Source organism: Ovis aries, chromosome 11 (genome assembly GCF_016772045.2).
Source record: "Ovis aries strain OAR_USU_Benz2616 breed Rambouillet chromosome 11, ARS-UI_Ramb_v3.0, whole genome shotgun sequence".
NCBI classification, from domain to species: Eukaryota; Metazoa; Chordata; class Mammalia; order Artiodactyla; family Bovidae; genus Ovis; species Ovis aries.
In genome coordinates, this window is record NC_056064.1 from 5,544,600 (window position 1) to 5,571,687 (window position 27,088).

Genomic DNA, 27,088 nt, shown 5'->3' on the forward strand with positions numbered 1-27,088 from the left:
TTGCTGTGCAAAAGCTTTTAAGTTTAATCAGGTCCCACTTGTTTACTTTTGTTTTTATTTCCATTAGTCTAGGAGGTGGGTCATAGAGGATCTTGCTTTGATTTATGCCTTTGAGTGTTCTGCTTACATTTTCCTCTAAGAGTGTGATAGTTTCTGGTCTTACATTTAGGTCTTTAATCCATTCAGTTTAACTTTGTGTATGGTGTTAGGAAGTGTCCTAATTTCATTCTTTTACATGTAGCTGTCCAGTCTTCCCAGCACCATTTATTGAAGAGGCTGAATAGATGCTTTTGAACTGTGGTGTTGGGACATACTCTTGAGAGTCCCTTGGACTGCAAGGAGATAAAACCAGTCAATTCTAAAGGAAATCAACTCTGAATATTCATTGGAAGGACTGATGCTGAAGCTTCAATACTTTGGCCACCTGATGGAAAGAACTGACTCATTAGAAAAGACTCTGATGCTGGGAAAGATTGAAGGCAGGAGGAGAAGGGGATGACAGAGGATGAGATGGTTGGATAGCATCACTGACTCAATGGACATCAGTTTGAACAAGTTCCAGAAGTTGGTGACGGACAGGGAAGCCTGGCATGCTGCAGTCCATGAGGTTGCAAAGAGTTGCACACGTCTGAGCGACTGAACTGAACTCAGTTGATTCTGCTTGAAATGGGTTAGTTGGCAAGCCCATCATGCCTGATGCATTTGCCTTATTCTTTTGTAGTGTCTTTTAAGACACCTTTTTGGAAGTACTCAGCCACCTTGAAAGTTCAAAAACCACTGGGTTAAATATTCATTGGTGAGGATGTTACTTTCACCAAGAGTACATACTGGAATAGGTGTTTTTGTGCATATCACCTCATTTAAAGTTATGATGGGAACACTATTAACCTTATTTACTACAGAATGAAACTAAGGCTAAAAGATATAAGCATCTGAATGCAGAGTTCCAAAGAAGAGCAAGGAGAGATAAGAATGCCTTCTTCAGCGATCAATGCAAAGAAATAGAGGAAAACAACAGAATGGGAAAGACTAGAGATCTCTTCAAGAAAATTAGAGATACCAAGGGAACATTTCATGCAAAGATGGGCTCGATAAAGGACAGAAATGGTATGGACCTAACAGAAGCAGAAGATATTAAGAAGAGGTGGCAAGAAAACACGGAAGAACTGTACAAAAAAGATCTTCATGACCAAGATAATCATGAGGATGTGATCACTAATCTAGAGCCAGATATCTTGGAATGTGAAGTCAAGTGGGCCTTAGAAAGCATCACTATGAACAAAGCTAGTGGAGGTGATGGAATTCCAGTTGAGCTCTTTCAAATCCTGAAAGATGATGCTGTGAAAGTGCTGCACTCAACATGGCAACAAATTTGGAAAACTTAGCAGTGGCCACAGGACTGGAAAAGGTCAGTTTTCATTCAAATTCCAAAGAAAGGCAATGCCAAAGAATGCTCAAACTACCGCACAATTGCACTCATCTCACATGCTAGTAAAGTAATGCTCAAAATTCTCCAAGCCAGGCTTCAGCAATACGTGAACTGCAAACTCCCTGATGTTCAAGCTGGTTTTAGAAAAGGCAGAGGAACCAGAGATCAAATTGCCAACATCCACTGGATCATGGAAAAAGCAAGAGAGTTCCAGAAAAACATCTATTTCTGCTTTATTGACTATGCCAAAGCCTTTGATTATGTGGATCACAATAAACTGTGGAAAATTCTGAAAGAGATGGGAATACCAGACCACCTGACCTGCCTCTTGAGAAATCTGTATGCAGGTTAGGAAGCAACAATTAGAACTGGACGTGGAACAACAGACTGGTTCCAAATAGGAAAAGGAGTACGTCAAGGCTGTATATTGTCACCCTGCTTATTTAACTTCTATGCAGAGTACATCATGAGAAACGCTGGACTGGAAGAAACACAAGGTGGAATCAAGATTGCCGGGAGAAATATCAATAACCTCAGATATGCAGATGACACCACTCTTATGGCAGAAAGTGAAGAGGAACTAAAAAACCTCTTGATGAAAGTAAAAGAGGAGAGTGAAAAATTTGACTTAAAGCTCAACATTCAGAAAACGAAGATCATGGCATCTGGTCCCATCACTTCATGGCAAATAGATGGGGAAAAAGTAGAAACAGTGTCAGACTTTATTTTTTTGGGCTCCAAAATCACTGCAGATGGTGACTGCAGCCATGAAATTAAAAGACACTCACTCCTTGGAACAAAAGTTAGGACCAACCTAGATAGCATATTCAAAAGCAGAGACATTACTTTGCCGACTAAGGTCCGTCTAGTCAAGGCTACGGTTTTTCCAGTGGTCATGTATGGATGTGAGAGTTGGACTGTGAAGAAGGCTGAGCACCGAAGAATTGATGCTTTTGAACTGTGGTGTTGGAGAAGACTCTTGAGAGTCCCTTGGACTGCAAGGAGATCCAACCAGTCCATTCTGAAGGAGATCAAGCCTGGGATTTCTTTGGAAGGAATGATGCTAAAGCTGAAGCTCCAGTACTTTGGCCACCTCATGCGAAGAACTGACTCATTGGAAAAGACCCTGATGCTTGGCGGGATTGGGGGCAGGAGGAGAAGGGGACGACCAAGGATGAGATGGCTGGATGGCATCACGGACTCGATGGACGTGAGTCTGAGTGAACTCCGGGAGATGGTGATGGACAGGGAGGCCTGGCCTGCTGTGATTTATGGGGGTCGCAAAGAGTCGGATATGACTGAGCGACTGAACTGAACTGAAGGCTGAGAAGTAATTTGCCCAATTTGTACAGCTAGAAAGAGGCAAAACTGGGTTCAAAATCAGCATGGCAAGTGTAGGGTCTTTCTCCCAGCCAACAGGCTACATTGGCACACAACGAGATTTGTGCCAGAATGTGATGTGTATACACATCTAGATGCTGCAAGGGTCGGAATGCCTGCCTGTGATTCTAAGAGGTGCTATGGAGAAGGTCAGATCTGTTCATATGCCTTCGGGTGTTGTACGGATACAGAATCCTGTGGGAACACTGGCTGGAAGCTTTGTCTGTGCATCAGAGGACCAGGAAGTCTCTGTTCCCCGAAGTTAGTGCAGGATCTGCAATTGACTCAATGTCTAGGAATAATGGAAGGATCCTGCTGTTCCACTGGGAACAGAGAGCACCCGCTCTTTGGGGAAATGCAGCAGGTTAGAATTCAGAAGAAACCACAGAGAAGGAGGCTGCCCACGGGTCTGCAGGACCTGGAGAACTGGCCTGTGGGCTTCCTTTTTACTCTAGAGAGGTTCCATTCTCCTTCCCAGACTCAAGATCAGAGAAAGACATTGTGGAGCGGGGTTGAAAGTAGCATCCTCACCAGTGAACATTTCACCCTGTGGTTTTTGAACTTCCAAGGTGGCTGAGTACTTCCACGAAAGGTATCTTAAGAGATACTGCAAAGGAATAAGGTACATGCGCCAGCAGGTGGGCCGTCAACCCCATCATATACTTTTGAGTTCCTAGCTGAACCACTGACATAATTTTTACTATAAACCTTACCCTCGACCTTTCGACCCTTCTTTCAAAAACATGATCATTGTTGAAAACTTCTTGACTTTTCCTGTGAGGCAGGGCCTGGCTAGTGGGAATGTCCTGTAGTAACCTCATCACCGTGTCCAGCTGAGCACCGCAAGCAGGGGGAGAACAGAAAGAAACTGGGTGGGATCTCGTGCCTGCCTAGATACTCTGTTGTTCTGGCATCAGCACGGCTGAAGGGGCTGAGAAGTACACAGTGAACTGGACAGGAAAGGCAGGGCAGGAAGAAGGATGTGCTGGGAAAAGAACAATGACCTGCAGACTATCTACAGCCCAGCCTGAGAGCTAAATGGCTGGGAACACAAAGGCAGTTTGGGCTTCTCATAAAATCAAAACCCACTGGAATAATGGTATTGTAGTTCGTATGGAGTTGGATTTAAGGGTGAAAATCTCTCCCAAACTTCTGGTCTCAATCCTAGATCTGCTAAAATAGACTCAATAATGGGACCTGAGCATCCATATTTTTAATAAGCTTTTCAGGTGTTTCTGCTTAGCTTGCTGTTTGAATGGATTTTTCGGATGCATAACTCACATCTTTTGGTTCAGTTCAGTCGCTCAGTCGTGTCTGACTCTTTGCGACCCCATGAATCGCAGCACGCCAGGCCTCCCTGTCCATCACCAACTCCCGTAGTTCACTCAAACTCACGTCCATCGAGTCGGTGATGCCATCCAGCCATCTCATCCTGGGTCGTCCCCTTCACTGCCTGCCCCCAATCTCTCCCAGCATCAGAGTCTTTTCCAATGAGTCAACTCTTTGCATCAGGTGGCCAAAGTACTGGAGCTTCAGCTTTAGCATCATTCCTTCCAAAGAAATCCCAGGGTTGATCTCCTTCAGAATGGACTGGTTGGATCTCCTTGCAGTCCAAGGGACTCTCAAGAGTCTTCTCTAACACCACAGTTCAAAAGCATCAATTCTTTGGCACTCAGCCTTCTTCCCAGTCCAACTCTCACATCCATACATGACCACTGGAAAAACCATAGCCTTGACTAGACGGACCTTTGTTGGCAAAGTAATGTCTCTGCTTTCAAATATGCTATCTAGGTTGGTCATAACTTTCCTTCCAAGGAGTAAGCATGTTTTAATTTCATGGCTGCAGTCACCATCTGCAGTGATTTTGGAGCCCCCAAAAATAAAGTCTGACACTGTTTCCACTGTTTCCCCATCTATTTCCCATGAAGTGATGGGACCAGATGCCATGATCTTCGTTTTCTCGATGTTGAGCTTTAAGCCAACTTTTTCACTCTCCTCTTTCACTTTCACCAAGAGGCTCTTTAGTTCTTCTTGGCTTTCTGCCATATGGATGGTGTCATCTGCATATCTGAGGTTATTGATATTTCTCCCATCAATCTTGATTCCAGCTTGTGCTTCTTCCAGCCCAGCGTTTCTCATGATGTACTCTGCATATAAGTTAAACAAGCAGGGTGACAATATACAGCCTTGATGTACTCCTTTTCCTATTTGGAACCATGTCCAGTTCTAACTGTTGCTTCCTGACCTGCATACAGATTTCTCAAGAGGCAGGTCTGGTGGTTTGGTATTCCCATCTCTTTCAGAATTTTCCACAGTTTATTGTGATTCACACAGTCAAAGGGTTTGGAGGCAATGGCGCCCCACTCCAGTACTCTTGCCTGGAAAATCCCATGGGCGAAGGAGCCTGGTGGGCTGCAGTCCATGGGGTCGCTAAGAGTCAGACACGACTGAGTGACGTCACTTTCACTTTTCACTTTCATGCATTGGAGAAGGAAATGGCAACCCACTCCAGTGTTCTTGTCTGGAGAATCCCAGGGATGGGCGAGCCTGGTGGGCTGCCGTCTCTGGGGTCGCACAGAGTCACACACGACTGAAGCAACTTAACAGCAGTAGCAGCAGCAGTTGTTTTTCTGGAACTCTCTTGCTTTTTCAATGATAAATCTCCCCAATACATGTGGTGTAGCAGCACAGAGGTGCAAGATTTCCTTTGATTTCTAATAATAATTATCAAGTGGGTAGCATTTCATAGTAATTGAAAGAACTTTGGTTTGGGAGCTGGAGACCTCAGGTCTAATCATGATTTTCTTTAAATTCCCAGTGATAATTTGGGCTAACCATGTAACTGCTGTTTCTTAGAGAAACAGAGGCATATCTCTTATATGCAATGTTACAAAATTTCTTCTCATGTAGACTTTTCAATGCTTCTCAATTTCTTTAGGCAAATTATAGACTGTAGCATTTCACTTGTCTTGAACTTAGCTTGTCACACAATCACAATAAATGACTGTAAGGGAAAAGCACATTTATGCGCGCACATCCATACAAACATCCATTCTCTTTTTCTGTCTCTGTTTCCCTCTCCCTCTCTCTCACACACACCCCTTTAATTAAAAGGCCAGACCAGATGGCACTAAGTCTCAAGATACTTTACATGCAGGTAATCCTCTTAGACCCTTACTCAGAGCTTATTTACTCTGACTCTGTGTGTAATTCTAACAGAGCTTGGTGATCTGGCCGCTAAGCCTCATGTAGAATAGAAGCAGCAAACAGAACAAACATGGGATGAGGTGGGGGGGATGCTGAGACCATCAAAATCTGAATGTTGTATGCTCAGCAAAAAAAGGCAGAAAAAAAAAGGAGAAAGAAAAAATGATAACAAAGCAATTTGGAGCCACTGAATTTAGGGATACATAATCCCTTGTGCCTCCACGGAGCCTGGCAATGCTATGATACAGCACAGTCTGATCCTTTCTGTTTCTGAGGCTGACTCTGAATCATCAAAGCGGCTAAATTAAGTTCTGTATTTTAGGCTTGATAAACATGGACATGGGTACTCTAGCTACGAAAGATGTAAAATGTTACAAGCCTTCAGAGAAGATTTGGTTTCTGAGAATCACTGGAATCACATTGTTTTAGAACTGGAAAGTGTCATAATCATAATAAAATTACAATTTATTACGTAATGTTTTGACAATAACCTTCACAATTGAGCTGACTGACCGGATATGACCTACTGTTGCTTGTTACTAGAAGTTGGTTGGGCTAGACAGAGGAAGTCTTTTGGCCCTCTTTAGATGAATCTTAACATCCTCTCCGAAAGTATAGAGAAGGAAGTTAGAAGGAAAGAATTTATAAAGTGCTACACAAGCAGCTCATGTCCAGACATCCTTCCTACTTCTTCCCTTGGAGAATCCTGTATTCCCTAGCACACCTACATACCGTCTGCTCCATCCTGGTCACCCGTGCGTGTGTGCGTGCTCAGGCGCTCAGTCGTTCTGACTTTGTGACTCTATGGACTATAGCCTGCCAGGATCCTCTGTCTATGGGATTTCCCAGGCAAGAATACTGGAGCAGGTTGCCATTTCCTACTCGGATCCCTAGGTCGGAACTTTGGATCCCTAGGTAGGACTTTCCGGACCTACGGATCAAACCTGAATCTCTCCTATCTCCTGCGCTGGCAGGCAGATTCTTTACCACTTAGCCACCTGGGAAGCCCCTGCCCACCTACCCACCCAGGCACAAATCTATTTCTATTCCTCAGTCTAGCTCAGCACCACCTCCTCCAAGACGCTGTCTGGAATTTTCAGTTGAAACTGATTTCTCCTTCTCTGACTTTCCATGGTATGTTACTAATCTCTTTCATTGTACATTTCAATTTCTATATTGTAGCACTTTGTTTTTAAATAATGGCTTCTTCTTTTTAAGAACTTGTAAATTGCTTGAGGACAGAATCTGGATTTGGTTCATTTCCGTGTCTCCAAAAGCGCTTGGCGCAGTGTTTCACAAATACGAGGCATCTGATAAATGCTTGTCGAGTAAATAAATGAATGAATCAAGCCAGCCAGATATCTGTCATTTGTATTTGTCAATGCTACATTGCTGTCTTACAGAAATAAATCAGGGACTCTAGGGGAAACAGGAATTTACAGAGTTATTAACATGGAAAATTAGTACACTGATTCTTTTACCTTTAGGGAAGTAACAACTTTCCCTTTTCTTAAAGTATGGGGCTGAGTGGTGGTCTCTCTCAAACGTAGAGAAAGTCATTAATTATCATTATATTGTGGCCTTGTACTTATGGCTGCAGCTTTAAAGCACTCTTGCTAGACACTCTGTGATCCCTTCGCTGTTAACAAAAGCAGTCTACTAATACCTTATATTTGCATAGCAAAGAGTTTTCAAAGTGCTTTAATAAACATAATTTCTTATAGCTGTCATGACAAAGTGTAATGGCAGGCAGGCAGATGTTACTATCCTTAATTTTCAGATGAAGACTCTGAATCTCAGTGAACTAATGTAAATTACAGAAGAGAAGCTACATGAGAAGTACCGCAACTAGTGCCATTCTTGCCAGCTCTCAGTCTGGCACCTAAGCCAGTAGAACACACAGCAATAACTGATCCAAACCTTTCTTGTTTGGTTCGGCCCAAGTGTTCTTCTGCATCTGTGACCACCCACAGTAAGCATTGCTTCACCACTCATTTTGCATTTCCTGACTTATATTGCTAGTGCTTTCTTTTTTTTTCCATAGAGGTGATATGATGGTTAATTTTATGTGTCAACTTGACTAGGTAGGCCACGGTGCCCAGGTATTTGGTCAAACATTAATCTACATATTGCTGTGAAGGTATGTGTTTTTAGATCAGATCAATATTTAAGTCAGTTGGCTTGGTGTAGAACATATTGACTCCCATAATGTAGGTGAGATTCATCTAATCAGTTGATAGCCTTAAGAGAAGAAGAGGTTTCCCTAAGAGAGGATCTTGCCTCCAGAAGCCTTAAACTTGAGTTGTAACATTGGCTCATTTCTGGCTCTTCAGTCAGCCTGCCTACTCTGCAAATTTTAAACTTGCCAGGCCCACAATTGTGTGAGGAAACTCCTTAGAGTAAATCTCTTTCTCTATATATATACATACATACATTTACAGTGTGTGTGTGTTTAACTGTGTATAAATATACACACACACTCACCAGATCTATTTCTCTGGAGAATCCTAATACCGACAATTCCTAATTTATTAAGATAATTAGTTTTATAAATATGTTTAGATTTAGCATAGAAGAACTCAATGAATTCATAATGATACAAACATTTAAAAAATGAAATAGATATCTTCCAATATGAAAGCAAACAAACAAAAACCTTCAACAACAACAACAACAAAAATAACCCAAAACTCTGGGCAGCATTGGAAGAGTTTCAACTCCTGACTCTGAAAATTGATCATTACAAGGAATGAGTTCAGTGTTTATTCTGTCCTTCCTATAAACTGTATTGAAAGTAACCCAGCTCTAACCAAATGAAGAATATTCTTTTTATTGTTCTGTTCTTGACTTAAATTTTTAATTTTTATTTTGTATTGAAGTATAGCTGATTGTCAATGTCATGTTAGTTTCAGGTGAACAGTGAAGGAACTCAGCTGTACATAACATGTATTCATTCTCTCCCAACTTGCCTCCCAGCACCGTTGCCATGTAACATTGAACAGAGTTCCATGTGCTATACAGTAGGTCCTTGTTGGCTGTTACTTTTTTCCAAAAGAATTCTGGTTAATAAACGTGGAAGGAATGATGGAGCTAGAATTATTTCAAACTCCTGCTGCTGCTGCTGCTAAGTTGCTTCAGTCATGTCAGACTCTGTGTGACCCCATAGATGGCAGCCCACCAGGCTCTGCCGTTCCTGGGATTCTCCAGGCAAAAACACTGGAGTGGGTTGCCATAACACATGACTATTTCTTTGCATTGATCACTGAGGAAGGCTTTATTTCTCCTTGCTATTCTTTGGATCTCTGCATTTAGATGCTTATATCTTTCCTTTTCTCCTTTGCTTTTCTCTTCTCTTCTTTTCACAGCTATTTGTAAGACCTCCTCAGACAGCCATTTTGCCTTTTTGCATTTCTTTTTCCTGGGGATGGTCTTGATCCTTGTCTCCTATACGGTGTCACAAACCTCCATCCATAGTTCATCAGGCACTCTATCAGATCTAGTCCCTTAAATCTATTTCTCACTTCCACTGTATAATCATAAGGGATTTGATATAGGTCATACCCGAATGGTCTAGTGGTTTTCCCTACTTTCTTCAATTTAAGTCTGAATTTGGCAATAAGGATTTCATGATCTGAGGCACAGTCAGCTCCCAGTCTTGTTTTTGCTGACTGTATAGAGTTTCTCCATCTTTGGCTGCAAAGAATATAATCAACCTGATTTCAGTGTTGGCCATCTGGTGATGTCCATGTGGAGAGTCTTCTCTTGAGTTGTTGGAAGAGGGTGTTTGCTATGACCAGTGAGTTCTCTTGGCAAAACTCTATTAGTCTTTGCCCTGCTTCATTCTGTACTCCAAGGCCAAATGTGCCTGTTACTCCAGGTGTTTCTTGACTTCCTACTTTTGCATTCCAGTTCCCTATAATGAAAAGGACATCTTTTGGGGGTGTTATTTCTAGAAGGTCTTGTAGATCTTCATAGAAGTGTCCAACTATCTATATTGATATAGATATTCAGAGATATTGAATGGTTTGCCTTGGAAATGAACAGAAATCATTCTGCCGTTTTTGAGATTGCATCCAAGTACTGCATTTCGGACTCTTTAGTTGACTATGATGGCTACTCCATTTCTTCTAAGGACATGGAACAACAGACTGGTTCCAAATAGGAAAAGGAGTATGTCAAGGCTGTATATTGTCACCCTGCTTATTTAACTTCTATGCAGAGTCCATCATGAGAAACGCTGGGCTGGAAGAAGCACAAGCTGGAATCAAGATTGGTGGGAGAAATATCAATAACCTCAGATATGCAGATGACACCATCCTTATGGCAAAAGCCAAGAAGAACTAAAGAGCTTCTTGGTGAAAGTGAAAGAGGAGAGTGAAAAAGTTGGCTTAAAGCTCAACATTCAGAAAACTAAGATCATGGCATCTGGTCCCATCACTTCATGGGAAATAAATGGGGAAACAGTGGCTGACTTTACTTTTTTGGGCTCCAAAATCACTGCAGATGGTGACTGCAGCCATGAAATTAAAAGATGCTTACTCCTTGGAAGGAAAGTTATGACCAACCTAGATAGCATATTCAAAAGCAGAGACATTACTTTGCCAGCAAAGGTCCATCTAGTCAAGGCTATGGTTTTTCCAGTAGTCATGTATGGATGCAAAAGTTGGACTATAAAGAAAGCTAAGCGCCAAAGAATTGATGCTTTTGAACTGTGGTGTTAGAGAAGACTCTTGAGGGTCCCTTGGACAGCAAGGAGATCCAACCAGTCCATCCTAAAGGAGATCAGTCCTGAGTGTTCATTGGAAGGACTGATGTTGAAGCTGAAACTCCAATACTTTGGCCACCTGATGCCAAGAGCTGACTAATTTGAAAAGACCCTGATGCTGGGAAAGATTCAGGGCAAGAGGAGAAGGGGACAACAGAGGATGAGATGATTGGATGGGATCACCGACTCAATGGACATGAGTTTGGGTGAACTCCTGGAGTTGGTGATGGACAGCGAGGCCTGGCGTGCTGCGATTCATGGGGTTGCAAAGAGTCAGACACGACTGAGTGATTGAACTGAACTGAACTGAACACATGACTTAGCGGCTGAACAATGCAATCATTCAGGCAATGATTGGCAGTGAATTAAACCATGAGATGAAAGGTCGATGGTGAAGTTTTTGATGACTTGACCATACGGACACCACTTGAATCCACTCATCAATTTGCTTATCACTAAAAGTGGGACCACCAGACATTGTATATCTCTTGATATGAGGCAATATATAGCGAACAGAACCTTCAGTGAAGAATTCTTGCCAAAAAAGTTTTACCTGAACAAGCCTTTGACTAACTTCAATGTATAGGAAATACATTAGCTAGAAGAACAAAAAAGTAAATGATGAAACAAGTGAATCAAGTTCAAGTGGGTAGGGTGACCAAAACCAGAAGGGTGTTATTCATAATTATGCTGGGACAAAAGACATAAGGCAAAGCTAGAGGAATGATCATAATGATCATCATAAAAATTGAGTTTTCTGATTGCAATAACTTGGCGCAATTTTGCTCACCTATTTTCTTCTCAAGCAGTACAGGGCCTAAGGTCAGTCTTCCGTAACTGCTTCCCACTGAGAACAGGTGTTATAGTATCCCTAGTTATATGAGTGAAACTCTTGCTGCTTGAGCTAGATAAGTTTTGGAGTCCACTGAAGTGGCATTCATGAAGTAGCCATGAAATTAAAAGATGCTTACTCCTTGGAGGGAAAGTTATGACCAACCTAGATAGCATATTCAAAAGCAGAGACATTACTTTGTCAACAAAGATCTGTCTAGTCAAGGCTATGGTTTTTCCTGTGGTCATTCATGTATGGATGTGAGAGTTGGACTGTGAAGAAGGCTGAGCACCAAAGAATTGATGCTTTTCAACTGTGATGTTGGAGAAGACTCTTGAGAGTCCCTTGGACTGCAAGGAGATCCAACCAGTCCATTCTGAAGGAGATCAAGCCTGGGATTTCTTTGGAAGGAATGATGCTAAAAGCTGAAGCTCCAGTACTTTGGCCACCTCATGCGAAGAGTTGACTCATTGGAAAAGACTCTGATACTGGGAGGGATTGGGGGCAGGAGAAGGAGACGACAGAGGATGAGATGGCTGGATGGCATCACTGACTCAATCGATGTGAATCTGAGTGAACTCTGGGAGTTGGTGATGGACAGAGAGGCCTGGCGTGCTGCGATTCATGGGGTCGCAAAGAGTCGGACACGACTGAGCGACTGAACTGAACTGAATGGAACCATATTGTATATGCAATTTGGAAATTTGCTTTTATGCACTTAATATTATATCATTAGTATATTACTGTGTCAATAAATTCACTGCTACAGTGAATGCCTACTATTCCATTGTAATGATGCACCATAATTTGTTAAACCATTTATGCTTTTAAGCATTTAGCTTGTTGCCAACATTTTATTCCTAATTCATCTTTGTTATATATTTACTCAAATGCTTGCATAGAAGAAATTTATGAAAGTGGAACTGATAGGTTAAGATGCTCTCAAATTTTAAAGGCTTTGGGCATATGCATCTGCTCAAGTTGCCCTGCAAATAGTTTGTATATATGTATATGCTCAGCAAGAGCATGTAAGCACTCATCTCCCCCCTTCCCCAACCCCAACATCATCATAACAGCTAATGTTTATTGAGCTCTTAGTATGTGCCTGACAATGTTCTAAGCATTTTATTCTTGGCAATTCACTTAATTGTCAAAATTTCTGTGTGGTAATTCCTAGGATTATTCAAAACATATGATGGGGAAACTGATTATACATAATTGTATTTTAAAAACAGAAGTATGTGTGGGACTTCCCTGGTGAGCCACAGGTTAACAATCGGCCTGCCAACCCAAGGGACATGGGTGTGATCCCTTTCCTGGGATTGAAGACCGCACATGCTGTAGGCTAACTGAGCCTGTGGTCCGTAACTACTTAGCCTCTGTGCCCTGGAAGCCATGCTCCACAACAGGAGGAGCCACCACAGTGAGAAGCCCAGGCAACTGAAACCAGAGAGTAGCCCCCAGTCCCTGCAACCAGAGAAAAGAACAGGCCGAGCATGGCAACAAGGAGCCCTGAGAGCCACAAGGAAGACCCAGCGGAGCGAAAAAACAGACAAAAACCAAGAACAAACAAAAACCCCAAACTGAACAAAACACCAAAAATGATTTAAAAAACCCCAAAAACAACATCTAGAAGTGCGTGAGTGAAAGCAAGTAAATAAGAAGCTATTTCCCCATCTTAAAATCCCACTCAATTGAATAACCACTGTTAAAAGTTTGTGTGTATTTGTCTAGGTATTTTCTAAGCATACGAAACATGTGTAAATGTACTTTGCTTTTTAAACACAGAAGAGATCATGCTACATATATAATCAAATTCCTCTGCCATCAGCATTTTCCTTCTAATGATATATGGTGGCCACTTTCTCATGGCAGTTCCCACAGACTGACCTTATTCCCTTTCACAGTTGCATGACATTCTATTGTATGAATGTCCCATATCGGCTCATGTCTCTCTCATCTCTCTGACCAGGCTGTGAATTCTATTATCTATAGTACAACTCTTTGTCACTTAGCAAGATTTTAGCTCATAGAAAGGGAATAATGGATGGAAAAACCGTAGAGCATGTATTGTTCTCTGAAAATCCAGGTCTATGAAATGGAATAGCCCATCTGAGAACTGTCACCTTTAGCAAGTTACTAAACTCTTTAAGGAGAAGGCAATGGCAACCCACTCCAGTACTCTTGCCTGGCAAATCCCATGGATGGAGGAGCCTGGTAGGCTGCAGTCTATAGGGTTGCTAGGAGTCGGACACAACTGAGCGACATCACTTTCACTTTTCACTTTCATGCATTGGAGAAGGAAATGGCAAGCCACTCCAGTGTTCTTGCCTGGAGAATCCCAGGGACGGCGGACATGACTGAAGCCACTTTGCAGCAAACTCTATAAAGTTATTTTAAAGTTAATGCCTTTAGCAACTGGCTTTATTTGGTTGTGTATTTTTTGTGACTCATAACATCTTTGAAGTTTACCAATCAGTTGCACCATCCAAAGCATCTCAAGTAGATTTGAAAATCACTAGATAGGTACTTGGGAGGCCTGGGTTTTGGTACTGACCATGCCGTGTGACCTTGAGCAGGGTACTTTTCCTTTCTGCCTCTCCATACTGTTGCACTAGGGTTTGGGACTGGGGCCATGAGATTCTTTGATTTACAAGTCAGAGCATTATCCACCTCTGTGAGCCATGCAGTAAGAATAGGCATGACAGCTCACGTTCCCTGAAGAATCATGTTACTTCTTGGCATGTACACTTGACATTTATTAAGAAGAAAAAGTACAGAAAGGAGAGCATAAGACACAGTCTTAGAATGAGAGTGAGAAGTCAGCCAAATCTGCTCTACGGCCTCCCGGAAGCAGAGCTGGAGAAAACCGGTCTGTGCTACTCACTCTCTCCTACTACATGCACCTTCCAAACAGCTTTGCAACCACAATTTGGAATGCCATTAAAAGGGAGACAGTAGGGTCATATGTAAATCCAGTTATTTTATTTAGAAAGCAAAAGAAAGATACCGCCTTATACATGCACACACTCTGATTACTAATATGAAAAATGTACATAAAAGTGGCAGAAAATGTAGCAAAATAGTATAGTGATTATCTCTGTGTTGTGGATGATTCCTATTTTATTTTCTATACTTTGCTCAAATTTTCCCTAAAGGAGAGACAGTCCTTTTACAGTCAGAAAAATGCAATCAGCAATACACAAATGCTAGTAAAAAAAACCCAAGCATGCAATTACATTAAATACTACTGGAGATCACTTAGGGTAGTTGAAATCATCATTATCTTTCTTTTCTGTTTCCAGAGTTTTTAAGTTTACCTTAACAAACAGGTATTAATCTGAGAAGGAAAAACAATCCCACTAGGGCAGTTGACTACACCAAATTCATTCTCTCCCTGTTTGTTTCTAAAGAAACTCTGATTTGGTGGGGGTGGGGAGAGAATATCAATGTATCTGCAAAAACTGCACCTTCCAGACTTCTTTTGCAGGTGGGGGAGACATTTGATTAAGTTCTAGCCAGTGAAATATGAGTAGAAATTGTTGAGTGGGCCTCTTAGCTTATTTGATGGTATCACGAGCATGATGCCACTTTGCGCTTCCCCTCTTATTCCTCTCTGTCTTTGCCTGGAACTCAGATGAAAGGTTTGGCAATGCAGCAGCAATTTTGTACAAAGAAGACAACCTCAGAGTTAGAGATCATGAAGTAAAGCTGGTGGGGAAAGCAAAGGTACCTGGGCCCTTGGGGGTATCTTGGGGCCATTGTACTTGGTTGAACCATCTCCCTCCCAACTTCAAGATGCAGGAGAGGTAACAGTCTTCATTATGTTTGAGCCACTGTGTTTTGTGCCATTAGTCATAGCTGAGCACAATTTCTAACTCATACATCCACTTACAAAAAAGCATTTTAATTCCTAACTGCTGTGACTATGTAAAAACGAGTTTTTAGGAGGAAGGCAGTTGAATTCACTTAGGATGGAAATAAAAGGCAATGTTCTACTAAAAATTAAGGGTTGTCTCTGAGGCTCCAATAAATCTAATCTGTTTCACATTGTCAGTGTTTTAAGCTTGGCAGTAAGTTCATTATTTTTACATTTGGGAACAATAAGTTTGTTAATATATTCCAGCAACTAGGAAATCAATGTATCACCATATGCCTAAACTGAGACCATTTGTCACAGTTTATGCTTCTTCCAAAGAGTGCAAAACAGACCTTGACTTGAAGAAGCACCAACGTGGGGGTAGTTACTTGAAATGTCAGATGGAAAACATGTTCGAAAGTGGGGTGTGTACACGACTCCTGTGAAAGAAAAGGACTCAGCCCTCCATTAAGCCTCCTTTGTGGCTCCCTAATCAACAACAATGCCCCAACCAAAGGCAAATTTTCAGGACAAATCCTCCTATCTGTAGTTGTTTCATTCTAAAATGCCAGGAGAGAGGAAAGGTCAGGAGAAAGGAGAGATGTGGGGTCAAAAAAGCCAGAGCTGGACAGACCTTGGGTAGCTGTTAATTAGCTTCACTGCTTTCTGCTCTAGGTGAGCAAGTGGGGGCTGAAGCCTCCCAGGAAGTGAGTGGCTGGGTTAGAACTGGAAGCCAGGGCAGCACCATTTCCGGTGAATTTAAAGTTTTTGCTTAGACAGGAAAGAATTTGGAGAATAAAGTGATAGATAAGAAGTGGATTTATTTAGAGAGAAACATACTCCACAGACAGAGTGTGGGCCATCTTGGAAGGCAAGAAAGGCTTGAAAGATGGTGTGGTTTGTTTCCAAGGGCTGGGTAATTTCATAGGCGTATAAGTGAGAGGATTATTCTGATTATTTTGGAGAAGGAGCCAGGATTTCCAGAAACTGGGCCACTACCCACTTTTTGACTTTTTATGATTATCCTCAGAACTGTCACAGCCCTAGTGGCCATGTCACTTAGCATATGCTAACATATTAAATGAGTATAGAATGAACTCAGGTCTACTGGAAGTCAAATCTTCTGCCATCTTGGACCCAGTTGGTTCTAACCAGTCTTTGTCATGTCCTATGGCTATATCATTCATTCAAAGATTGTACCCTGCTCCCTTTACTCCTATTTCAGCAGCAGAGGTGACACATGGCAGGACAAAGTACAAGAGAACTTGCAGCCATTGTCCTGGTGGTTCAGTAGAGGCATCTCCGTAGAGGAGAGATCAGAGGGAAAGAGGAAGTTGGGTGGTTTGGCGGTGCCGGGAATGGATGGAGAGGAGGAGGGACTCATCTCCACTGCTCTGGTTGCCCAGCCTCCTTACCACCTGTGCCTGTGGGGGAGCGGAGGGCAGCGGCCCAGCATCATTCCGGCTGCTTTGCTCATTAAAAGATTACGTACTGCGTGGGGATGTCAGAGCAGCCCAGTCACCTCCCTTCTGCATCTGGGGCAGTTTGTTTCCATGGGATGGTCATTCCTATTCTACAATGGAAGTAAGAAGTCTCACTTCCTCCAATAGGTTGACTATCTCCTGATGTGTTCAGTCCTTCACTGGGTGCTGGGAGCGCTGAGACAGGCACACTGGACTCTTTTGTTGGAGATGTTTAAGATCCAGCCAGGAAAGAGAATTCAAAGTAAAGGAATAGGATTTACAAAGTAGAAGAACTTGCCTTTGCATATTAAAAAAAAAAAAAAACAACAACTCATCAAGGAATTTGCCAAAGCAGCCTTAGCTGTACAAAGATCTAGTCCAAACTTGAAAACTACTCAGTTCAGTTCAGTTCAGTTCAGTCGCTCAGTCGTTTCCGACTCTTTGCGACCCCATGAACTGCAGCACGCCAGGCCTCCCTGTCCATCACCATCTCCCGGAGTTCACTCAGACTCACGTTCATCGAGTCTGTGATGCCATCCAGCCATCTCATCCTCTGTCATCCCCTTCTCCTCCTGCCCCCAATCCCTCCCAGCATCAGAGTCTTTCCCAGTGAGTCAACTCTTCGCATGAGGTGGCCAAAGTACTGGAATTTCAGCTTTAGCATCATTCCTTCCAAAGAAATCCCAGGGTTGATCTCCTTCAGAATGGACTGGTTGGCTCTCCTTGCAGTCCAAGGGACTCTCAAGAGTCTTCTCCAACACCACAGTTCAAAAGCATCAATTCTTTGGTGCTCAGCCTTCTTCACAGTCCAACTCTCACATCCATACATGACCACTGGAAAAACCGTAGCCTTGACTAGACGGACCTTAGTCGGTAAAGTAATGTCTCTGCTTTTGAATATACTATTTAGGTTGGTCATAACTTTTCTTTCAAGGAGTAAGCGTCTTTTAATTTCATGACTGCAGTCACCATCTGCAGTGATTTTGGAGCCCCAATAAATAAAGTCTGACACTGTTTCTACTGTTTCCCCATCTATTTACCACGAAGTGATGGGACCAGATGCCATGATCTTCGTTTTCTGAATGTTGAGCTTTAAGCCAACATTTTCACTCTCCACTTTCACTTTCATCAAGAGGCTCTTTAGTTCCTCTTCACTTTCTGCCATAGGGTGGTGTCATCTGCATATCTGAGGTGATTGATTTTTTCCCGCCAATCTTGGTTCCAGCTTGTGTTGCTTCCAGTCCAGCATTTCTCATGATGTACTCTGCATAGAAGTTAAATAAGCAGGGTGACAATATACAGCCTTGACGTACTCCTTTTCCTATTTGGAACCAGTCTGTTGTTCCATGTCCAGTTCTAACTGTTGCTTCCTGACCTGCATACAGATTTCTCAAGAGGCAGGTTAGGTGGTCTGGTATTCCCATCTCTTTCAGAATTTCCCACAGTTTATTGTGATCCAGACATTCAAAGGCTTTGGCATAGTCAATAAAGCAGAAATAGATGTTTTTCTGAAACTCTTTTGCTTTTTCCATGATCCAGAGGATGTTGGCAATTTGATCTCTGGTTCCTCTGCCTTTTCTAAAACCAGCTTGAACATCAGGGATGCTCATTATTAAAAAAAAAAAAAAATTTTCCTAGATGAAGTTCTTAGACAAGTTTCCCAACCCCATTCATCCAGAGCAAAACCTAAAGTTAGATGGGGATAGATTGGAGGCAGATTATTCCCCTTATACACAGACAAAATCTGGGAGCAATGTGGTGGAATGGTGTGGAGCAGTGGTCTCCGAGGTGAAGTGAATAAGAAAATTTGTAATGCAATGAAATGTGAAAATACATACGTGTATGTATAAAGTATCTATGTATATATAAAGTATAACTAGCTACAAATCTAGACTTACTTAAATATGGATTTTAAATCAATGTATACTTATTTAAATATAAACACAGAGATGAAGAATAAATTTTTCTTTACTGAAAGGAACACAGGCTGAGAGGTGCTTGGAGGTCACTGGTTTGGAGAATGGGCTTTAGATTCTTATCTGCCCAAAATGCATAAGCTTGGGAAAACGTCAGTACCTCTTAGAGTTACTAAGAGGTAACATATGAAAAGGCAGACAATATATGCAAAGTATTTAGGAGTTTTTCCGGCTACTTGGAAAGATTTGTGAGGACGTAACTTGCATCTGTTGTGTGCTTAATGTACTTCCTGGATCTGGCACAAGGCCTGTAAAAAGTAGGTCAAATATTTGTCAAAGAAATGAGTGATCAATAACCATAATATACATAATTGCTTCCGTGTTAGCTGTCACTGCTCGTATCTGTGCTGCCGCAGCAACGACGTTGGAATACACGGAAGTGACACGGCATTGTGATTGAGATTACCTTTAATTCACCCCAAATTTCAAAATAGGTAAATCATTCACAAACTTAGGTAACTTATTTTTAGTTAACACATGATTTGTGGACACCTCATGACTGATGGTGATTCATCAATATGCTATCACTGTGATCACCAAACTTACTATATCCTGTGATCTAATCTGATTGGATTCTTGAGACATGTTTATACAAATCACCATATAAACAGTGCCTTTTTTTTTTTTAAATAAAACTCAGAATGGGCAAATGAGAGAAAATGATGGTAAAGTATAAAAACAGAAGAGATTTAGGTTAAATTAGGGGAGACTTTCTTGTCGTTTAAGAAACCAATTGTTTCCTTAGCTGGATCTTCTGATTTTCCTCCTGATTTTGTCTCTAATGACTGCTACATAGAAATTCTTCTCCAAAATTCTGTTGTGTTAGTTTTTCTCCCTTCCTTAATGGCAAGCAACTTGTCACAGGTAAATTTCCATGGTAAGAATGTCCTTATCAATTCTGATAAACAGTTCAGACTCCAAATTCCACCGCCACGTTTCCCCCGCCGTCCTGTTGGCCAATTCTAAACCTCCCCATGGAGCAACAGGCTTTTCTCTCCCTGGTCTCCTTCATCCTCACCAAGTTAGTCTCTCATAAGCCTTGCACAGCTTGCAATCTTAGATCACAAGTGCGACCCCCCGAGCTATAGATGCTCCTAACAGAGAACCAGCAGATCCTATCACATGGCTGGTGTTTAATTTAATAACAGTCAAGTACTGAGAAGCTTTGAATGAAAAATAAGTATGTGCAGACAATTTCCCACTATCTTGGGAGGATGTGAAAAAGCTGAGATCTTTCTTAATCTTAGTGTCACAAACCCTTATCTGGAACAGTGACAACCCCGAAACGTCAAAGTCGAGATGAACTGTTGCAGAGGGGGAGACGCTGTTCTCAGGGAAGACGGAATAATGAGAAAGGGCCTGTCCTTGGCGCTCTTGAGCAACGCTGGACTGTGTCCTCTAGTTTTCAGGGGCTTTTGCCCTCATCAAGAGGATTGTGTTATTGGTGTTCCCTGAAAGTAAAGGCACTGAGAGACTTATTGCAAAAGTGTGCACTCGGTAGGCCCAGTATGCTCTGCTACTCTGCATAGACCCTGAGCTGCTGTGAAACCGTAGGCAAACCGGGGGCTGAGTCAGGGTCCCAGGGCTCTGTGCATCCCATTCTGTCCCCTAAAGGTTCAGACAAGACAATCTGACATTCCCTTGTCCCTAAACTAAGAATAATGGGTTCCTCCTCCTACACATTTTCTGGTGGTGAGAACTGTGAGGATCTGGCACTCACTAAGTGGCTTTTGAAGTATTAACGATGGCCTAGCTGGAGGGACGTGGGTTCTTTAGGGCTAGTTCTGAGGGCTAGTTCTTAGTTTCTTTTCTTCCTTCAACCCAGTAGGTTTACACTTGGGCTCAATACTATCTTTTCTTTGTGACTGGTCCCTTCCAGTTGATAGAAGTGAGAGATCCTTACTCTTAGGCCTCTCAGTTACCCTTTACATTCTATGAAGCAAAACCACAGCACATCTTCTTTCTAAAGACATTTCTCCTGTACTCTACCCTCCTTAAAATCACAGCAAATGACTACTCTGTGCAGGTTGGTTTCCTAGGTAACTGTGATAAAGCTTGGCCTTCTAGCTTCTTCCCAAGGCCCCAACTCAGCATGGTATCATAGCCAAAAGAATCATGTCACTAATCCCAAGTGAAAGTGAAGTTGCTCAGTCGTGTCTGACTCTTTGCGACCCCATGGACTGTAGACTACCAGGCTCCTCTGTCCATGGGATTTTCCAGGCAAGAGTACTGGAGTGGGTTGCCATTTCCTTCTCCAGAAACTAACCCCAAATATTTGCTTGAAATATTAAGCATCCCACTATGTGCTGCAAACATTGTCTTTAGAGACTATATTAGTTTACTAAACCTATCCTAACAACTTACCACAAACCAGGTGGCTCCAAATTTGGCTCAAATGGTAAAGCGTCTGTCTGCAATGCAGGAGACCCAGGTTCAATCCCTGGGTTGGGAAGATCCCCTGGAGAGGGGAATGGCAACCCACTCCAGAATTCTTCCCTGGACAGAGGAACCTGTGGGCTAGTCTTCATGGGTTCACAAAGAGTCAGATGTGACTCTTTGTCTAACACTTTCAAGTGGCTTAAACAACAGGAATTTATTGTCTCAGAGTTCTGGAGGCAAGAAGTCTGAGATCAAGATGTTGGCAGGATCATGTTCGCTTCAAAGGCACGAGGGTAGGATCTGTTCTGGACCTCTCTCTTACCTTCTGGTTGTGTGTGTTAATAGCTCAGTCGTGTCTGTTTGCAACCCCATGGACTATAGTCCATCAGGCTCCTCTGTCCATGGAATTCTCCAGGCAAGAATCCAGGAGTGAGTAGCCATTCCCTTCTCTGGGGTATCTTTGTGATCCAGAGATGGAAGCCGGGTCTCCTTCATTGCAGGCAGATTCCTTACTGTCTGAGCTCCTTGACAAGTGGTAGAATAGTCTTCACAGACATTCTCCTTATGTGTGTGTCTGCCTCCAGATTCTCCCTTTCCATAAGGACACCGGTCATGTTGGATTAGGGGTCTACTTGGCTCCACCATGACCTCCTCTTATCTAATTACACCAGCACTGATGCTGTTTCCAAACAAGATCACCTTCTACAGTACTGGGGGTAATGACTTGGACACACATCTTCAACTTCTCACAGACACTTTCTGCTATTTCCAAATTCCTGCTGTGTGCGGCAGCTCTCCAACCCCATCCCGCTTCTCCTTGAAGTTCCCATAACAAGCCTGAGTCTTCAGGAGCACCTCTGCCTCGGAGTGACGAGGCCCCCACCCAATTTCACCTTATCAGCTGGTATTATAATAACAGTGGCTTTCATTGTGTTGAAATCCTACCATATGCCAGATATTTTATGGATATCATGCTAAACCCCACCAACATTAACTTTATATTTAATGGGCTTGCCTGATAGCTCAGTTGGTAGAGAATCTTCCTGCAATGCAGGAGACTCTAGTTCGATTTCTGGGTTGGAAAGATCCCCTGGAGAACGGAAAGGCTACGCACTCCAGTATTCTGGCCTGGAGAATTCCCTGGACTGTCTAGTTCATGGGGTCATAAAGAGTTGGACACGACCGAGTGACTTTCACTTCACTTCATTGTGTTGAAATCCTACCGTATAACAGATATTTTATGTATATCATCCTAAAGCTCACCAACATTAACATATTTAAGTTGGGAAAGGTTTTGGCAGTAACAGCAGGTAGTGACAGAAGGTTTTGAGCTTGGCATTTCTGGTACAGAGCTCTGCCTTAGGCCGCCCCATCTTGGTGTCTTTCAGAACATCAGAAAATAATGTTCTGGCCCAATTATCGTAATTTATTTTTTCTTTGCTGGAAACTGCAGTCATCTTATTCAGAAGAGAAAATGTGAAAAACCATTAGATTGTTGAACAGCTTTTCATCGAGCAGCCTCCCAGGTTTGTGATTCAAGCATGGGAGAGAGGGGAGGAAGAACAAACACGGGTCTGGATGGCTGAGAAAACCTCGAGAGCAGAGGCGACGTGCCGAGGACTGAGTTCAGACGCTGCCTCCCACGCGGGCCAGCTGCGTGGCCTTGCGCAAGTTCTAGTGTTTTCCTGAGCCTCCATTTTCTTATCTTTAAACTACCCTTAGTTGTGTCTGTCTCACAGGGGAGGGTGAGGATTAAATGAGATGTGAATAAAAAGTATCTGTTATGCAGTAGATTCCTGATAAACCGCCATTCTCTTCCTCCTTTCCTTTGCCTTGAGAGTGTTTTGTTTGTGACCTTCCCATGGCTGTCATCCAGATAAAGCCAAAATACTGCATTTGCTTTAGTAAAAACTGTGCGTGATGGGAGAATCATGTTCAAATTAAAAGAAGGTGAAATAAGGGAGCCTTAATTCCCAAAGGAAGCACAAATAAGGCTGTAGAATTTGACTATCAAAGGAACTCCTTGGTTCTAGCTGGCATCCATTTCACCAGGCTTGAAGACATTAGTTACCATTTCATAATTGTGCAACTAAAAATTCCACTGGGAATTAAAACTTCATTTAAGAAATAAGGAATAAATCATAAAGGTTTAAAATACAAACAGGTAAGAGACCATGCTTACCTGAAAGACGACTGGCGGACAGATAAAGGAAAGGGAGTAGTGAGATGTTTGCGTCTGTCCGAAGCCAAGTGTTCTGGGGGAAATCACTCTTCCTTCTGGGCTAGTTTCCTCATTGGTAAAATTCTTTTATTTTTATTTTTTTTTATTTTTTATTTATTTATTTTTTTTTGGTAAAATTCTTAAAGATACTTCTTGTAAGATTCTAAGTGTACGTTGCTATACAGAAAAGATTGTTTTAAAAGTTGAAAAGCTTGTTCCTTTTGGAGAACATAACTCCAAATGAACCACAAATCAAATGAAACGAAGACTTGGAAAAGCTAAACACCCGTTATTCCAACCCTCACCCTAGAGTGTCTTTGGTTTCCTCCTTTCCTTCTTTTTTCTTTCCTCTGACTTTATTTCTGTTCCCTTTTCTGTTGTAATTGTTACTTTAACTATTTGGTTTTCTGTTCTTCTTTCTCTTAGAATTTATTTTTATCTCCTTCCATCTGTTAATTTTTTCTCTTCAACTGACCACAATATGGAATTGGAATATAATTGAAAGTTATGATTACAACTATTATTTTTGTCATCAGTTTTTTTGTGGCCCACGGGTTTTTTTTTCTTCACTGATATATTTTTGTCTCCACTAATTTATATACATATCCCCATGATGGGGAAATAAATAAGGTTAGTCCAGGTGAGGTTCACACTAGGGGAAGGGCAAGTTCTTAGAAGCAGCCTGTGAATTTACTCTATTTTCACATTCATTTTATATTTTCACTATTAAGGTAACGATGATTTTTGACTATAAAAGAAAAAAGTTCCTCTGAAAGATTTTCAAGTCACACATTTAAGAGAAAATATGATTTATGATAAAATATAAAGAAAATTTTAAAAATATGAAAATGAAATTACTGGGGTTTTCTTTATCCAAAGGCCCATTGCTGAAGCTAACAGGGCAGACTGGGATAGCACCTCCTCTTTAAGTTTTCTATAAGTTAAAATGAAATTTAGTTTCTCATTTTTTCCTCCCAGGTTTTGGAAACCATCACACTGTCACAATCCGTGAACTCTCTAATCTCTGTCTATACTATCTGTTATGTCTAAAATGCAAGCTTCTGTCCTACTGAGAAACCCCTAGTACACTTTTGTCCTCCTAGAAAATGGTTGCTTAATAACTTTCAAGACAAATCATCTTGTCTTTGAATCCTGAGTCTAAGAAGATATTGTTTACTTAACATTGTTCAAATGTTTCTTGAACCCCTTCTGTGCGCTAGGCAGCCGTGACTCCTCAGACTGCTGAGCTCTGGGCAGACTCCTAGCAGAGGCTTGGCAGTACTTTCTTGTCCTTCATCCTCTGAGTTATGCCTGATTCCTCCTTTTCCTTTTAGACAGCAAAGATCGGGGGGCAGGGGGAGAGGTCATGACACACTCATTTCTTTGTATTTCCAACAAGGCCTGACTAGAAAAAGGGGTTCAGTAAATCAACAAGTGAACATGTAAGCTGTGCTGAGCTCAGAGAAGGGAGGGTTAATAAAAACACATCTATACAATGGAGATGCTAATTCAAAATTGTGGAAATAAATGAATGAGCAGGAAAATAAATTTATGATTAGTAGCAACAAAGATGGAGAAGGAAATGGCAACCCACTCCAGTATTCTTGCCTGGAGAATCCCAGGGACAGGGGAGCCTGGTGGGCTGCAGTCTATGGGGTCGCAGCAACAAAGAAAAGGGACAAGAAGACAGCAAGTAGTGCTGGGGGGACCAAAACACCAAGCCATGGGCCCTGATAACTTTTGCAGAGTCCTCAGTAACTTTGCATTGGACCAGGTCAGACTTGCTGCTGCTGCTGCTAAGTAGCTTCAGTCGTGTCAGACTCTGTGTGACCCCATAACGGAAGCCCACCAGGCTCCCCTGTCCCTGGGATTTCACAGGCAAGAACACTGGAGTGGGTTGCCATTTCCTTCTCCAATGCATGAAAGTGAAAAGTGAAAGTGAAGTCACTCAGTCGTGTCCAACTCTTAGCGACCCCATGGACTGCAGCCCACTAGGCTTTTCTGTCCATGGGATTTTCCAGGCAAGAGTACTGGAGTGGGGTGCCATTGCCTTCTCTGAGTCAGACTTGAGGACTGAAGATTAAACATCTTGATGAGAGGGGTGAAAGGGAATAATGCTAATGTTCATCATAGCAGCTCACCCTATGTGCAAAGCATCGTCTCACGTGTTTTCAGTGAATAAACTTGTTTAGATAACCCTAACAGCCTGGAGGTCCGACCATTGGCTCTGAGGCACAAACAAATGGCTCTGGTCATATAGCTTGTCAGTGGAGGAGGAAGGGTCTGAATCAAGCTTTATGGTTAATCACCACACTCTTCAATTACTGTGTCCATTTCATTGACCCACCGTGAGAAGTAGAATGTGAAGAGCTGGTATTTATAGAAATAGTTATAATCTTAAGTCTGGGAAAGCTCAATGGTTGCCTTGAAAAGAGAGGATATGCAAAGTATACAATAGATTTGAGCTAGTTCCATTTCTCATTACACACACACACACACACACACACACACACACACACACACACAATTGCATTTTCTTCTTTAAACCCTTGCTAAACATTAGTATCTCCTAGAAGCTGCAAGGACAGCTTCATCAGGAATGTGCTTGTAACCAGCTTTGACTAACCAATGGTATTGCTAGGATTTTGTACCTGGAGGCCTTGACCAAAGGCCACTGTGGGCTTCTTACCTTGAATAGTTGCTTTATCCACAAGGAGGATGACGAGAAAGCAGAAGGGAAGGCAGAGCTCCCACTCGCATAGGCCAGCAAGACGTGTGTGCAGACAACGCTGTAGCCCGTGGCGACCGGCTTGTCCACGGCGTCCGGTGTTCTCTCCCAGTATCCCCCAGCCAGCCTCACACCACGGTGCTCTTCTTCCCCAGTGGGGCGGGATTCCCAAAGTGGAGGCTGGACCCCCGTGCCCAGGGGGCCCCCGGGGAGCCTTGCTGCATCACCACCAGACGGATGGAGGGCTGGGCATCCAGGGAGGCCTCGGGTGCGTACTCCTTACTGGGGTCCTTGCCTCGGCAGTCATAGAGCACGCAGGAGATGAGGAAAACCAGGAGCAAGATGACGTAGCTGGCGACTAGGATGATCAGGTTCAAGGTGACAGGGTCGATCTCCAAGTAGAACTCCATCGCATGGTGCACAGTTGGGAAGTGGGTTTAGAGCAGGGCAGTGGGGCCAGTTGGGGGTTCTGGGAGCAAACCCTAGCTCGATGGAATAGCTACATTGGCTCTGGAATAAAAATACATTAATCCCTACTGCTCCAGGAGACTTCACAGATTAAAGCTGCCCGCTTTAATAGCTTAAGCTCTTCTGCTAATACTACAGCCACCAAAGCACAGACACTGTCTCTCATCACTTCACCTACACAGAGAGAGAAAGAGAAAAAGAGAGATGGTTCATATGCTACCCAGGTGTGGTATATAAGCAGGAGGTCCATTCAATGTCCAAACAGTTTTGGTGAGCAGAAGAAAGTCAGCTCAGTGTCAGTTCAGTCACTCAGTCGTGTCCGACTCTTTGCGACCCCATGGACTGCAGCATGTCAGGCTTCCCTGTCCATCACCAACTTCT

The 27,088-nt window shown here is 42.6% G+C and overlaps 1 protein-coding gene across 2 annotated transcripts in view; it reads right to left on the reverse strand.

Moving 5' to 3' along the window:
- The window catches only part of SMIM36 (small integral membrane protein 36), a 47,525-nt gene extending 20,774 nt beyond the window's left edge, over positions 1-26,751 (reverse strand). For both annotated transcript variants that reach the window (XR_009595435.1, XM_060395097.1), the window contains exon 1: positions 26,201-26,751. Coding sequence is in view for 1 of the 2 variants with exons in the window: in XM_060395097.1 (XP_060251080.1) it covers positions 26,368-26,649 (282 nt within the window). In the remaining variant the exon portion in view is untranslated. The remainder of the gene's footprint in view (positions 1-26,200) is intronic.
- Positions 26,752-27,088: the final 337 nt, after the last annotated feature.